Source organism: Jaculus jaculus, chromosome X (genome assembly GCF_020740685.1).
Source record: "Jaculus jaculus isolate mJacJac1 chromosome X, mJacJac1.mat.Y.cur, whole genome shotgun sequence".
Classification (NCBI taxonomy): domain Eukaryota; kingdom Metazoa; phylum Chordata; class Mammalia; order Rodentia; family Dipodidae; genus Jaculus; species Jaculus jaculus.
In genome coordinates, this window is record NC_059125.1 from 27,885,785 (window position 1) to 27,902,109 (window position 16,325).

The window sequence follows — 16,325 nt, forward strand, 5'->3', positions numbered from 1 at the left end:
CCACTTGCCACTGAGCTTACTCTGCCTGTTTCTTCCTGCTGCTGTATATAATTTTTATTTTGAGGTAATGTCTCACTCTAGCCCAGGCTGACCTGGAATTCACCATGGCAGTCCTTTAACTCATGGCAATCTTCCTACCTCTGCGTCCCAAGTGCTTAGATAAAAGGTGTACACCACCACACTCAGCCTCCCTGCTGCTGTAGAGATGTGATGCCTGGCTGTCTACTCCTGCTATGGCTTCCTCACCATGATAGAAACCTCCTATTGAAACTGTAAACTATAATAAATCCTTTCCTTCCATAAATTTCTTCTGATTAGGTTTTTTTTTTTTTTTTTTTGTCCCGGAAATGAGAAGAAGGTAACTGCTATAGCCACCAAATGGGGACCAAGTGTTAAAAACACTTGAACTTGTGGGGCAAATTTCACATTCAAATCACAACACTATTAGAGGATCAGATTTTACTTGTATTCTACTAGAAAAGACATACAATATAAAATAAATACAATAAAATAAATACAACATATTCCTTGTTTTGGTTGTCATTATGAAGCCAAACAAAGCAAGGTAAGGGGGAATAGAGAGCAATGAGCAATATTCATTTATTAGGGCTAGGATCTCTAAAGCAGCCTTGAATGAAGTCATTATTCAAACAGTTAATGGCCTGTTAACTTATGCCACAAATGATAAGGGATAATTGACAAAATGTTGTATGGGTCCATTTCATGTGTATTCATTTCACAATCACTTTTAAAGCAAGTACTAGGGGGCTGGAGATGTAGTGCTATGTTAGTGTGCTTACCTAGCATGCATAAGACCCTGAGTTTGAGCTCCCCACACAGAAATAAATAAATAAATAAATAAATAAATAAACTATTACATACCAAGAACTATGTGCTAGGGTTGGGGCAAATTATATCACTTCAGTCCAGAATCTGGCTCTTAGCCACTAAGACTTGGAAAATAATATTGTTCATAAATTCAGAGGTAATCAAATTGAGAGATACCTGCAATTAACTCTAATCAAAATTACAAGAAAATTCCGACTCATTAATTTCCACAATGATTCAGAATAACCCTAGCTAGGCTGACCTAGCATTTCTGGAGTCAAAGCAAGAATATAAAATGGAAGCAATGTATCATAGCCTTAAATATTTAAATAGATCTATTCTATCTTCTCTTAAAGATTTTATTTGTGTGTGGGGGGGTGGACACATCAGGGTCTCTTGCCTCTGAAATTAATGCCAAATGCACGAGCAATGTGGGTGGCTGGGGAATAAAATTCAGGCCATTAGGCTTTGCAAGAAAATACCTTTACCTGCTGAAACATCTCTCCAGCACCCATCTTCTTAACTTGCCAAATGTACTGCAAAAATGGCCTACATCAAGTGCCTGAAGTCCATGCTTGAAAAGTGGGAAGAGCCTGAACCACCTCTCAGACTCATTATCCTCTTGCTTTGGTCTCCTGACTCCTTGGATTATGTGGTGGTTCGGTTCAGGTGTCCCCCATAAACTTAGGTGTTCTGAATACTAGGTTCCCAGCTGATGGAAATTTGTGAATCTAAGAGGCAGTGTATTGTTGGGGGCAGACTTATGGGTATTACAGCCAGTGTCCCCTTGTCAGTGTTGGGCACATTCTCCTGTGGCTATTGTCCACCTTATGTTGGTCAGGGGGTGATGTCCACCCTCTGCTCATGCCATCATCTTCCCTGCCATCATGGAGCTTCCCCTCGAGTCTGTAAGCCAAAATAAATATTTTTCCCCCATAAGCTCCTCCTGGTCAGGTGATTTCTGCTAGCAATGCAAACATGACTGCAACAGATTATAAGCATACACAACCATGCCCAGGTTGAGGAATTTTCAATGTAGATCCTTGATACTATGTAGTTTGTGAAACGCTTAAAATTGGTAGATCCAGAAAAGGCATCTATAAGTATTCAGATAATACACACCTATATAATTCAGTGGCAGATGGCTTAATTTAGTGACCTAGTTAGGTAGTGATAAGAATACAGTTTGTACTTGTGTTAGGGATCCTGCCCCATTATATTTTCTTTGCAGTCATGATTAATCAAAACTTATCAATCACTTTTCTTACAACCCCAAGAAACAATCACCTACTCTCAGTAGGAATGAACTGATGGATTAGATTGGCAATAATTTGCCTATGAGACCAGAAACTTGGGAATATAATTATGCACTGTATTCTAAGAGATGACAGTAAGAGGCAATTTCCAAATAGAACTCCCATAAATCTTTGGGCCTTCATGACACAAGAATAAGTTTTCCATTACTAAGAACAGAAAATAGATGCAAATACAATTTGTCCTACACATTTACTAGTTAATACATCTGTGGATTCAACCAACTGTAGGTGGCAAATATAGTTAGGCCAGTAATAATGTGTCTGTACTAGACATGTACACAGACATTTTTCTTGTCATATTTCCTAGACAATACAATATAGCAACTATTTACCTAGCCTTGACAGTATATTAGATATCATAATTCAAGTAGGGATGATTTAAAGGGAGACTATGTATATATGTATGTATGTATATATATATATATATATATATATATATATATATATATATATATATATATATATATATATATATATATTACATGCAAACACTTTACCATTTGACATAATAGACTAGAGAACCTGTGGAGTTTGATATCTGAGAGAGATCCTGGAACCAATCCCTGGTTTGCATTGAGCAATGATCTATAAGTGGATCATGATGATGATGATGATGATTTTGCTGTTTTAATATTTTTTTAATTTTTAATTTATTTATTTGAGAGTGACAGACACAGAGAGAAAGACAGAGGGAGAGAGAGAGAATGGGCGCGCCAGGGCTTCCAGCCTCTGCAAATGAACTCCAGATGCGTGTGCCCCCTTGTGCATCTGGCTAACGTGGGACCTGGGGAACCGAGCCTCGAACCGGGATCCTTAGGCTTCACAGGCAAGCGCTTAACCGCTAAGCCATCTCTCCAGCCCTATTTTGCTGTTTTAAGATGGTATCTCACCATGTAGAAAACAGGAAAGCTACTAAGTAAGAGTTATCCTGCTAGGAAGAGACTGAGGAAATCCTTACTTGGCTAAAGCAAATTCAAGTAGACACTGCTTTCATTCTGAATTGGGAAGTAACAGTCAGCAGCCAAAGTTCCCACAGAATGTTGAGGTAACCAGATTTAAAAGTAACTTTTCCTCTGACAGGCACAAACACATGCATATCTAGACCTTGTTTCACACACAGTTATCTGAGGGGACATTAATCTAGCACAGATTGTGAAGATTCCATATTGCTTAAATGCACAAATTCATTATCAATAGTGCTTAGAACAACTCATAAGTCATAAAATGGTTATTAGAATCAAGTAGAAGTCATTTAAGTGATTTATTTTCTCTATCTTTGTTTTTTTTCTGTTTAAGAAAGTGCTGACTTGTGTGTTAAGATGTCAAGGTTTTTGCTACTTTTTATCTTGTAGAGGTAAAAAAAAAGAAAGAAAATGTTTGTCATTCCAGGAGCATAATCAGTTGAGCCGGCACACAATGACATAGTTAATTCACCAACGGAATTTGTTGCCATAGCTCCAGAGAGGGACGGGGTAGATTAAACAATGGTCTTTTCACAACTGTAGCTTTCACCATAACCTGCCTGTCCCCACACAACAGGCCATCATAGTGCACCGAACAGTCCAGAGCACAGCAATTGTCAATGAACAACAGCACAGAGAGGACAAGAGGACACTTGTAGAAAATAAAAAACCAAAGTGCCGGAACAACTTGAATTGCTGCTTATTCGATAACTGGACCTTCCTAGTTCTTCAGAGCATATCGTTTAGCCCTGAGCATAGTGTGCTTTGGTTAAGTACCCCGGAATGAATCTGGAGCCACAAAAATTGCACCCCGTGACTCAAAAGAACTCGTCAGGGAAGAGGACACTAGAGAAGAGAGAAAGAAGGTCAGGAACACGCATAGTGGGCCACCATAAATGCACCATGGACAAGGACAGCTGCATTACCAAATTCTCACACAAGGTAATATGCTTTCTTGTTAACTTTTGCCTCTTTGAATATGACATTCCTATGTATCTGTGAATGTGACAGCCAACAGAGGCACTGAAAAATGGAAATCTTGAAGGTGATTTAAAAAAGAAAAAAACAACCCCAAATGTAGCTTTTATTTCTTTATCCTCTTACAAAGTTTGTACAAGTCCGAATAGATTCAAACAAGAGCAAACTTGATTTCTACAAAGAAAAAATGTCAAGGAGACAGGTACAGTTATGGCTTATGGCAGTGGCTCATGGCAGCAGTCCCAATATTGGGAGGCTGAGGCAGAAGGATCACAAGTTCAAGGCCAGCCTGAGCTATATAGAAAGACCTTGCTATGGGAGTGTAGCTTAGTGTACAGTGTATGCTTAGCATATATGAGGCAAGCAAGTAAAATAATTTTTAAAATCAAATCAATATGAGGAAATGCCTAGTTTAAGCCAAAGGAGGATATCTAGAATGCCTGAGGATGATGGGAAATGTTTTAACAAAATATTTATTTTCGTATAAGGTAAGAAATTTTCCTAGTAGAACTGTCACAAGATCTTGATTGGAACATCAGTTTCTTTCTTGTTTTTTTGTTTTGTTTTGTTTTTTTTTTTTTCTGTCTTCCTTCTCCTTTTTCTTTGAGACAAAGTCTTACAATTTAGCCCAAGGTAGCCTCTCTTTCACTAAGTAGCTGAGGCTGACCTGGAACACATGATCCTCCTGATTTGACTTCCCCAGGGCTGGGATTACAAGCATGAGCCACCATGAACTGCTCTTGGAACATTCATTCCTGAATTTCATGTAATGCAACCATTGCAGAAGTGAGGCCATCTTATGCAGTCTTATATTTTAGGAAGTGGTGTTTGTAGGATTGTATGTTTGAGGGGAGTCTTGTTAAATGAACTGGGTTATAGATGGAGAAAGTTTAGGCAGTGGGACAAAGTGCTAGGATGGGCTTTACATAACAAAAGAAGAGATTTAGAATCAGAAGCTACATTCCCAACAGTGATATACTTTCTTTCTTTCCTTTTAAAAAATATTTTATTTATTTAAGAGAGAAAGAGTATGAGAGTAAGTATGGTCCTGCCTCTGTAAATGAACTCTAGACACATGTGCCCTTTTGTGCATCTGGCTTTACATAGGTACTGGGAAATCTAACCCAGGCCAACAGGCTTTACAAGTAAGTGCCTTTAACCTCTGAGCCATCTCTCTAGCCCATTGATATAATTTCTATGTTAAGTGAGCTTCATGCCACTAACCTGCAGAGATTTCCCAGGACACTGTAAACTGGCCCTGCCCTTTTCTGTCTCAGCATTCCCTGAAAACCTTTCCATACCCTTTGAAATGAATATGACTGTCTTCCAAAACAAGACTAAGTCTGTATCCAGTGGACACTTGGGCTACACAACTGGTAAATCATTTCCCCTAACCTATAGTTATCTAAGCTTTGGAGTAATTTGGCCAATGCCAAAGGCTCATGAGTTTTACTAGCACATTTTATTGAGTTAGTGGGAGAATCAGGAGACATTCACTCATCCATTATTTGTTATAAAGCTACATTTGAAATCATATTACATCAGTTAAATTCACTTCTTTAAAAAATATTATTTTTGTTTTTGTCGAGGTAGGGTCTCACTCTGGCCCAGGCTGACCTGGAACTCACTATGTATTCTCAGGGTGGCCTCAAACTCACAACAATCTGCCTCCTGAGTGCTGGGATTAAAGGATTAAAGATATGAACCACAAATCCTGGCTTAATTTTTTAATTTTTAAAAAAAATATTTATTTGAGGGGTGGAGAGATGGCTTAGCGGTTAAGTGCTTGTCAAGCCTAAGGACCCCTGTTCCAGGCTTGATTCCCCAGGACCCTCGTTAGCCAGATGCACAAGGGGCACACACATCTGAGGTCCTTTGCAGTGGCTAGAGGCCCTGGCATGCCCATTCTCTATCTATCTATCTGCCTCTTTCTCTCTCTGTCTGTTGCTCTCAAATAAATAAATAAATAAATAATTAAAAAAATATATTTATTTGAGAGAGATAGACAGAATGGGTGCACCAGAGCCATGGCACCAGCTGCCACAAATGAACTCCAAATGCATGTGCCAACTTGTGCATCTGGCTTATGTGGGTCCTAGGGAATCAAACCTGGGTCCTTAAACTTTGCAGGCAAGTTCCTTAACTGCTAAGCCATCCCTCCAGCTCCCTAATTTTTTTTTTTTTGAGAGATAGAGAATTGGCATGCCAGGGCATTAGCAACTGCAAATGAATTCCAGGTGCATGTGCCACCTTGTGCATTTGGATTATAGTGGGTTCTGGAGAGTTGAACCTGGTTCCTTTAAATTCACAGACAAATGCCTTAACTGCTAAACCATCTATCCAACCCCCCCCTTTTTTTTTAAATTTATGAGAGAGAGAGAGAGAGAATTGACACGTCAGGACCTTAGCCCTGCAAACAAACTCCAGATGCACGTGTCACCTTGTGAATTTGGACTATGTGGGTTCTGGGGAGTTAAACCTGTTCCTTAGGCTTCACAAGCTAGCACCTTAACCACTAAACCATCTCTCCAGCCTGAGATGATCTTTCCATGTTTAAATCATGTAGAATCAATTTTGTAGAAATATAATGCTTCATTCTTATATCTTTCATGAATTGAAGACCAGACAAAAGTCTCCAATTTCATAATTCCCCAGTAGCATCACTTATTATCATAATAATGTTTGTATTTTTTAGTTCTTAGTAGAGGGGCATGCCCCATGCTAGGTTTCTATGCCTCATTTCATGTGACATTCACCAAAATGGCTCAAACTCTTAACCACTTGCCTATTTGGCTAATTTGTCTCTCACTTCCTCCCAGTTAAATTGAATGGGCTTATTTAACCTCCTTGGGCAATTAAAATGGTTTCCACTATTAACTGTAATACTAGTAAAGGGAATACACTACTAGCTTATGTTGTTCAGTATGTTTCTCATGAAGGAGACCTCAACTTTTATAAATTTGGCTTTCTGACTGCCAGAATTTTTGTACACCATACATTGATATCACCAAGCTAGCCGTTTCTGGCTATTGTTAATAGTGCTGTCTACCAGACAATAGTTATAAGCATCATTGAATATTGCGTCTGTAAGATGAGGATAAGTATAAATTTAATAATATTTTAGAGCTGTCTGAAAATGAAAATTCCCTTTAAGTGAGAGAATGGAATTTTGGATTTGTTTGTTTGTTGAGACAGAGTTGTGCTATATAGCACTGGCTGGCTTCCACTTTCTAGCTTCCTGCCTCTGGCTATACATGTATATCACCACACTGGATCTTACCTAAATCCTAAAATGCATATTGTTTACATTCTCACTTTCAAGTGAGAAAATTAAAGCTCTGAGAAGTAAATTGTTCAAGGAAATATTAAAAAACAGTTATAATTCAGTTTCCTAAAATCAAATTTATACTTCTTCTTTAAACTTATACCATCAAATAAGGTGGCAAGCTACTAACCACATAAAACTATTTAAATTATTAAAAAATTAAATACAATTTAAAATTCAATTCCTCAGTCACACTAGCCACATTTTAATTTTCTTTGGATAGTGCAGTTATAGAACAATCCATAATTACAAAAAGTTCTACCAAGTGATACAGCTTTAAACTTAATGTCCCTTTTCTATATGTTGATGCACATTCTCAAAATATATTGAAGTTCTAAGTAATATGAACTTTAAAATTGTACTTTATAATTTCATTCATTTGAAGTCTCCTTATTTGCATAGTACCAAGTTAACTTTTTGATCTACAAATTAATAATATAGATAAAGAGTCAAGGAGACAGTTAAATGCTCTTCAGAGACCAAAGATTTTTTTAAAGCACCATCAAATAGCTCTAGAAGCACTCACTTAGATGCAAGCAATTGAGATGATAATTACACATCATTTTTATTTATTCATTAAAATATGGATCCCCTCAGGCACCCTATAGGAAATAATGTAGTGAGCCTAGTTATTTCTAGTAATTCTTTTGCTGTTTCTAAATTCTAAGTAACATTATTTTATACTACTGCTTTCCCTTTCCCTAATCCTTTGAACACATAGTAAATTGGTGGCAAAAAAAATTTGCACATTGACCTTTTGACTAGTTAAAGATCTAGTTCTAAAACCTTCACATCTAACATATACCATAATTCAATGGAAGGAGTGTTCCTGTGGGCCCAGCATACATAGTGGGAGTGGAAAAATAGCTGTTGATTGATTGAAAGGGACAGATCTTTCAAGATACTACTCACTGAAATGGACTCTGGTTTTTCATACCAAAGGCATGGGTCAAATGGAAACCTGTCCCTTGTTTGTTTCTTTCTCCCCTACCAGTCTTTGTGACTAAGTCTTTATGGTGAGGTAAGGGCTTTCTGTTCATGAGAAAGAGAGATGACTTCTGGGCCTTCAGGGAGGGAAAAATGAGTATGATTTGAAAACTAAATTTGTCATTTCCTTCACAAGAAAGAACTTCAAGGATTTTTATTTAGAGAATGATACTTTTTTTTTTGTTTGTTTGTTTTTCGAGGTAGGGTCTCACTCTGGCTCAGGCTGACCTGGAATTCACTATGTAGTCTCAGGGTGGCCTCGAACTCTCGGCGATCCTCCTACCTCTGCCTCCCGAGTGCTGGGATTAAAGGCGTGCGCCACCACGCCCGGCTGAGAATGATACTTTTTTCCATGCTAGGGATCAAACCTAGGTCCAGGCACATGATAGACAAGTGCTCTACCACTGAACAACACCACAAGGAAATCACTTTTGTTTTAAAATCCTTAGAGGTGTTTTGTTACAGCTGGCTGTGTCCTGTCATATCAAACATTAATGCCTTTTTAGTGGCATATAATTATTGTACAGGGTACTGAGTTTCATAAGAACATTTTCATACAAGTATAAATGTGTTTTGAGTAAGCATATACATACACCCCCGTTATAACTCCCTACTGTCCTTTAAAACTAATTCCTCAACTTATTAGTAAGCTCAATGAACATAATTTGTTCTTTCCTTTTCTTCCCTAAGGAAAATTTCTAGCCCACAGGCCATAAGCATGCAAGCAAAATTAATTGAAACAATGTAAATGTACACCAAATATTTATGCGTTATCTGGAAAGAATTAAACAATTTAGAACCTGTCAGAATTAGAACTGTCGATAACTGAGCATTTAAAAACTTATTAAATTTAAATTATTAAAATTTAAAAAAATATTTTAAAATTTCATTTATTTGAGAGGGAAAGAAAGAGAATGAGTAGGCATGCCAGGGCCTGTTGCCACTATATATGAACTCCAGGCTCTTGCACCACTTTGTGCATCCAGCTTTCCATGGGAACTACAGAATTGAACCCAGGCTGGCAGGCTTTGTAAGTAAATATCTTTGACCACTGAGTCATCTCCCCAGCCCTAACTGAGCATTTTTAAGGGCACCTAAAAGGAAAGTATTTACATGTTAACTTTGTGATCTTAAAACATCATTAGGCCTTCTTTGCTCCTATGTCTCTGTAATTCCTGCACATGAACCCCAATATCACAAGAATAGGTGTGTATTTATGTACCATTCAATAAACTCAATAGTCTTGTGTCCTTTGGAAACTATAGTAGGCTGACATAAGAGTCATATATCCTAGGGATTAGCAGATATTTAACCACTGCTATGGGTTGCTTGACTGCTACTTCTCCCTCTAATTATTGACAGATTGAATGCAGGCTGACTCTATAGAGTGCAAGCTTTGATGGCTCAAAATTTTCTAACTCCTCTGGGTTCACTGAAATGAACCAATGATCACTCAGCAAAAAGATATGGAATTGGAAGCCAGCCTGTGAGAGTCTATAATATAAACCTAGGGTTTCCCTGGACTTCACACCACCAGGAACAATGGAGGGGAGAGGAATCTTATTGTTTCTTTAATGTTTATCCCTTATTATCAAAGACTTAGAGTCAGCTCTCAAATACTATAGGAAAAGAAAATGATGAAACTGTCATAAAATTAATTTTGCCCCATTTTTACAAGGCCTTAAAGTATGAAAATACACATTTTATTTCAATCTTGCCTTAGGTATTAGAAAAGTTTAAAACGCCCTTTGAGCGGGAAATGGAGAAAGCATGCCTGTAATCCCAGCACTTGGAAGGCTGAGAGAATTGTTGTGGCTTGCACCACTTTTTGGGTATAGCTTTATGTGAGTGGCTGGAGAATTGAACCCTGGACAGTGGTCATTGCAAGCAAGTGGTTTTAATCATTGATCCATCTCCTCAACCCCAACCTTTTTTTTTTTTCACAGAAAGAGAGAGAGAGAGAGAGAGAGAGAGAGAGAGAGAGAGAGAGAGAGAATTGGTACCTTAGGGCCTCAGCCACTGAAATCAAACTCCAGACACTTGTGCCACCTAGTGGGAATATGCAACCTTGCACTTGCCTCACCTTTTGTCCATCTGTCTTATGTGGGATCTGGAGAGTTGAACATGAGTCTTTAGGCTTCACAGGCAAGTGCCTTAACCACTGAGCAATCTCTCCAGCCCCTCTACATATATATTCTTGAAAATGTGAACTATCTCAATCATCTTGGAATCATGACTTCTGGTAGTGTCTAGTAAATGTTTGTTAAACAAGTAAAAGAAATTCAAATCATTTTATTTTGAACTTTTCTTGTCCAGAGAGAGTCTGAATTTTATCCATCTTGAATCATCTGTAGGATTGAGGAGAAAGAATAAGTTTCAATCTAGCCTTTGAGGCATGGTTCAATGTTAGGTAGACCAACTCAACTTGATTCTGGCCTCAAAATTGATTGACTTCATTATTAACACTAATAACAAAGACATTGTGATGACTGTTTAAAAGGCTCGCCCCCTCAAATCCTGCCAAATTTCTAGGGTTGCTATAGGTTTGTGGCACCTGAAGACCAGGCAGTGCTGGCTTATGGATATCACAGATGGCAGGCACACCCTTTCTCTCTTTCTTTCTTTTTTTTTTTTTGGGGGGGGGGGCTTTTGGAGGTAGGATTTAACTCTAGCCCAGGTTGTCCTGGAACTCACTCTGTAGTTCCAAGCTTGTCTTGAACTCACAACAGTCCTCTTCCTCCTGAGTGCTGGCATTAAAGGCATGTACCAACACACCAGGATAGACTTACCTAGTTTACAACTCTTTGTTTAAAACTCTTGCTCAGCTTCCCTAGAAGGCATATTTGACTCATAAATTCTTCCCTACATTGCTGCTCTACTTTTCTCTAGGGTAGCAATTTCAGAATGGGGGGAGAGGGACATGTTCTTGTTATGTGACCCAGGATGGCCTTAAACTTTCAATCCTCCTGCCTCACCCTCCTAAATGCTGGCATTATCATCATGCTCTACCATACCCAGCTTGAAGGTATTTCTTAAAAGTATCACACAAACAATTCAAGATTACTTCAATAAAAGATTTGTAGGATTATCTCCACTATACAAAACAGGAGAGAATGCCATACATGGTGGTACATGCCTTTTAATTCCAGCACTCATGAGGCAGAGATAGGAGGATTTCTGTGAGTTCCAGGCCAGCCTGAAACTACAATGGTGAATTCCAGGTCAAGCTAGGCTAGAGGAAGACCCTACCTGAAATATACCATTAAAGGGTTGGAGAGATGGCTTAGTGGTTAAGGTGCATGCCTGCAAAGCCTACAAATGACCCAGGTTCGATTCCCCAGGACCTTTGTAAGCCAGATGCAGAGGGTGGTACATGCATCCGGAGTTCATTTGCAGTGGCTGGGGCCCTGGTGCACCCATTCTTTAAAAAAAAACAAAAACAGGAAATGAAAGAAAAGAAAAGGGGGCTGGAGAAATGGCTTAGCAGTAAAGGCACTTGCCTGCAAAGCCAAAGGACCCAGGTTTGATTGTCCAGGTCCCACATAAAGCCAGATGCACATTATGGCACAGGGATCTGGAGTTTTTGCAGCTAGAGGCCCTGGTGTGCCCATTCTCTTTCTGTCTGTCTGCCTCTGTCTCATTCTCTCTCAAATAAATAAATAAAAATGTTTTATTTTTTTTGTTTTAAAAAGAAAAAAATACCATTAAAAATAGGAGAGAGGTATAATTGGCAAAAAGTGCAACAGTAATATTCTTGCCCTATTCAATGGGAATTAATAGTTCAGTTCACTGAAAAATAGAATGATTGTAATGAGACTCATCTTAAAAATGATAAATGCTGCTGGGAGTGGTGGCACACACCTTTAATCCCAGCACTTGGGAGGCAGAGGTAGGAGGATTGCTGTGAGTTCAAGGCCACCCTGAGAATACATAGTGAATTCCAGGTCAGTCTGGGCTAGAGTGAAACCCTACCTCAAAAAAAAAAAAAAAAAAAAGATAAATGCATGTTTTCATTAGGCAGACACATGTACATTGCCTATTATTTCTGATTTTGATTTACTCTAACTGGAATGAAAACTTAATACACTTTCAAAAGACTCTAGCTATAGGACCTAGAAATTTTTTTTTGCAATTTTATCCCCCAGATTTTACCATTGTCTTGCCCTCAACAAGCAATTTAACAATTTTTAAGTTATATAACCATGTCTTGCCAATTTAGTTTTTTTTAAACCAATACTTTTTTTTTCTTTTTTAGTTACACTTTTTTGAGTATTTTATTTATTTATTTGCAAGAGAGAGAGAGAAGGAGAGAGAAAGAGGCAGAGGAAAGGAGGGGGTGGCAAGAGAGAATGCACACACCAGGGCATCCAGCCACTGCAAACAAACACCACACACGTGTGCTACCTTGTGCATCTGGTTTACATGGGTCCTGGGGAATTGAACCTGGGTCCTTTGGCTTTCAGGCAAGTGCCTTTACCACTAAGCCATCTCTCTAGCCTGTAGTTACATTTTTCATATGTATACATATGATATTTTGGAAGTTAGCCATGCTCACCACTATACCAACAATTCTGTACCAGACATAATGTATTTTGATCATAATTCCCTACAATTATCTTCTCTTGTCTCCCCTCCCTAACCCCTTCCACTTAATGCCTTATTTGTTCCAACCAGTACCATTTCTATTTTAATGTCTTGTTTTCTTTTGGTCTTTCTCCAGCATACATAATGAAATGTTGATGGGCCCAATATTGTACAGGTTTTGTACAGCTAACAATAGTTGCTGTAAGATTGTGAATGCAATAACCATTTCACATCTGAAAGACATTATTCTCAAGCACTTGTGGTGATTTGAATCAGATGGCCCCAATAAGCTGATATGTTTTGAAGGCTTGAGTCCCAGCTGATGGCAATTTTGGAGGTGGAGTATTGCTGGAGGAGATGTGTTGTTGGGGGCTGGCTTAGGGTTGCTATAGCTAGCTCCCCTTGCTAGAGTTTGGCTTATCCTCTTGCTGCTATTTTCTACCTGCTGTGGCAAAGATGATGTCTATCTTTTGCTCATGCTATGCTTACATTGCCATCATAAAGTGTCCTCTTAAGACTCTGAGCCAAAATAAAAACGTTTCTCCCATGAGCTGCTTTTGGTCAGGTGCTTTATCCCAGCAACTCAAAAGTAACTACAACAGAATATTGGTACCAGTGGAGTGGGGTTGTTACTCCTTGAAACTTGACTGTATGACTTTGGTCATTTGGAACTGATCTGTGAGAGGAATGTGGAAGGATTTGAAACCTTGGCTTAAGAGGTGTCATTCAGTGCTATAAGCAGAGTTTGATGGACCATTCTGGTCATAGTTTAAAGACTTAAATGCAATAAGAACTGTGGACTGTGAGGCTTGGTTTATGAGGGATAGAAAGAGCTTTGTTGAAACTGGGCTAGAAGCAATTTGTGTGAGAGGCTTGCTACAATCTGCTTGTTTCATGAGAACTTGAGCAGCGTGGAGTTTATAAACTGGTATGAGAAGATGGATATGGAACACAGAGAACTGGCTGGAGACAGTGTCCATTCAGCTGAACTTATTTGAGAGATTATAATCATTGAGGTTGGCCAGATGCTCTACATTACGACAGCAGAAAGTATGCTTCTTCTTTTGAAAGTATGGCACCTTAATGCTGAAAGAGTGTCCTGTTCTTCAAAACCTGATTTATTGTCCCCTGGATTACAACCTGGTAGCCCACTGATACTATAGGAGTATAACAAATGCAAGAAACAAAGGGTCATTTTATTTTCAGCATAGTTATTGTTTGTTTGTTTTTTTTAAATTGCCTTGGGTAATGTGAGGCAGAGTTGTTGGGTTCCCTGTGTGATGGCCCAGTTGAACCATGAGGATGAACCATGGGTTGCAGTGGAGACTATAGGATTTTTTTTTAGATGGCAGGATTGTGGCACACCTACCAAGGAGAGTCACTGGCTTTGGATGGATTGTTCCCTGGACTATAAGCAGCTCAGCTAGAGGGGCAGAATTGGAATCTCAGAGATTTTGTCACTGGTTAGAGATGTCATACTTGCAGCTAAAAGATTTGATGTTTCCCTGTTTGTTTTAGATCTTTCATTGGTTCAATTTTTCCTTGCTATGCCCAGTACCATCTTTTACAGTGTAAATGTTTACTCTGTGTCATTATGTGTTTTTGGTTTTATAGCTTATAGCTTGGTCTATGGGGATGTTTGAACACTGCTGTAATTGATAAATCCTATGGGGACTTTTAAAGTTGGACTGAATGCATTACATTTTACATCATGAGATAGCCATGACTTTATGGGAGCCATAGGTGGAATGCGGTGGTTTGAATCAGATGTCCCACAAAAACTTATGTGTTCTGAATACTTGGCCCCAGCTGATGGTAATTTGGGAAGTGGAGCCTTGTTAGAGGAGGTGTGTTGTTGGGGCAGGGCTTAGGGGTATTATAGCCAGCTCCCCTTTGACAGAGTTGTCCTACTCTCCTGCTGCTGTTTTTTTACCTGCTGTTGGCAAGGAGGTGATGTCAAGCCTCTGCTCATGCCATGCTTTCCCCTGCCATCATGAAGCTTCATGCCATCATGAATATTGTAAGCCAAAAAGGAACTTTCCTCCCATCAACTGTTCTTGGTTGGATAATGTTGTCCTAGCAATGAGAAGGTAACTACAATAGCACTCCTTCCCATGCTTTGGCTATTAAATTCATTTCATCCCTTCTTCTACAATGTTACTGGAGCCTTGGAGGGGGTATATATCTCATTTATCCTGAGTACTCAATAGTCACTTATTCTCAACCCTTTGAAAAGTTTTGAGTCTCCCTAATATTTTCCATCAACTACAAAAAGAAGCTTCGCTGATCAAAGGTAAAACATTACTACTTATTTATATATTAGAGAATGGGCATGACATGGCTTCCAGCCAATGCAAATGAACTCCAGATTCATGTGCAAAATTATGCATGTGGTTATATTTGGGTACTGGGGAACTGAACCTGGGTCCTTAGGTTTTGTAGACAAGCACCTTAATCACTGAGAAATCGCTTCAGCTCTATTTATTTATTTTTTAAGACAGGGCCTCACTATATAGCTCAGGCAGGTCTCTAACTTGTGACATTCATGCCCTGACCTCCTGAATGCTGGGACTATAGGCAATGTACTACTATAACTGGATAGCCTATACAATATTCAATTAGACTCTTTAAGTATAATCATAAATACAGTGGGCTTGATCACATTGGAGAAAGAGCTTGGTTAACTCTTAGAAAATATACAACTGAAATAGTGGAGCATATGTACCCAATAAATCTCTAGAGTAGCTTACCAACTAGCTGGAGACATTCAGAGTGCTATTAGGAGTCCTGGAATAAATTGACAACATTGGATAATTTTGCAGGCTAGATTGCTTGAAGGTCATTTTAAGGGAATCATTGCAATTCTTCAGATCTACAGTGTAAAGAGAAGAGTAGTCAGATATGACAGAAATCTTTTTTGTGTCTGACTTCTATGCCTTATTTTACTGCAATATTTAACAAGCACTTACTTATTTTGTGCGAATACTCAGGAAATGCAAAGAGGGCCTGGGGAGTTTGGATGCCCAACGCTCACATACAAAAGCACTTACAGGCTGGAGAGATGGTTCAGAAGTTAAGGTGCTTGCTTGCAACGTGTAAGGACCCAGGTTTGATTCTCAGTACCCATGTAAAACCAGATGCACAAAGTGATGCATGCATCTGGAATTTGTTTTCAGTGGCTGGAGGCCCTGGCATGCCCATTCTCCGTCTCTCTTGTATCTCTCTGCTTACAAATAAATAAAATAATTTTTTAAAGCACTCACTGGCCATGGCAACACATGCCTGTAATTCCAGTTCTTAGGAGGTAGGGTCAGGAGGATCCCTAGCATTTGCTGACTAGTCTAG

General features: G+C 38.9%; 1 protein-coding gene across 2 annotated transcripts in view; it reads left to right on the forward strand.

Annotated features, from left to right (window-relative positions):
- Positions 1–3,754: 3,754 nt before the first annotated feature.
- Pcyt1b (phosphate cytidylyltransferase 1B, choline) overlaps positions 3,755–16,325 on the forward strand; it is a 123,862-nt gene continuing 111,291 nt past the window's right edge. The window contains exon 1 of one of the 2 annotated variants that reach the window (XM_045140791.1): positions 3,755–4,048. In XM_045140791.1, coding sequence (XP_044996726.1) covers positions 3,890–4,048 — 159 coding nt within the window. In that variant the 5' untranslated portion in view covers positions 3,755–3,889. The remainder of the gene's footprint in view (positions 4,049–16,325) is intronic. The other variant, XM_045140789.1, reaches the window with a different exon arrangement.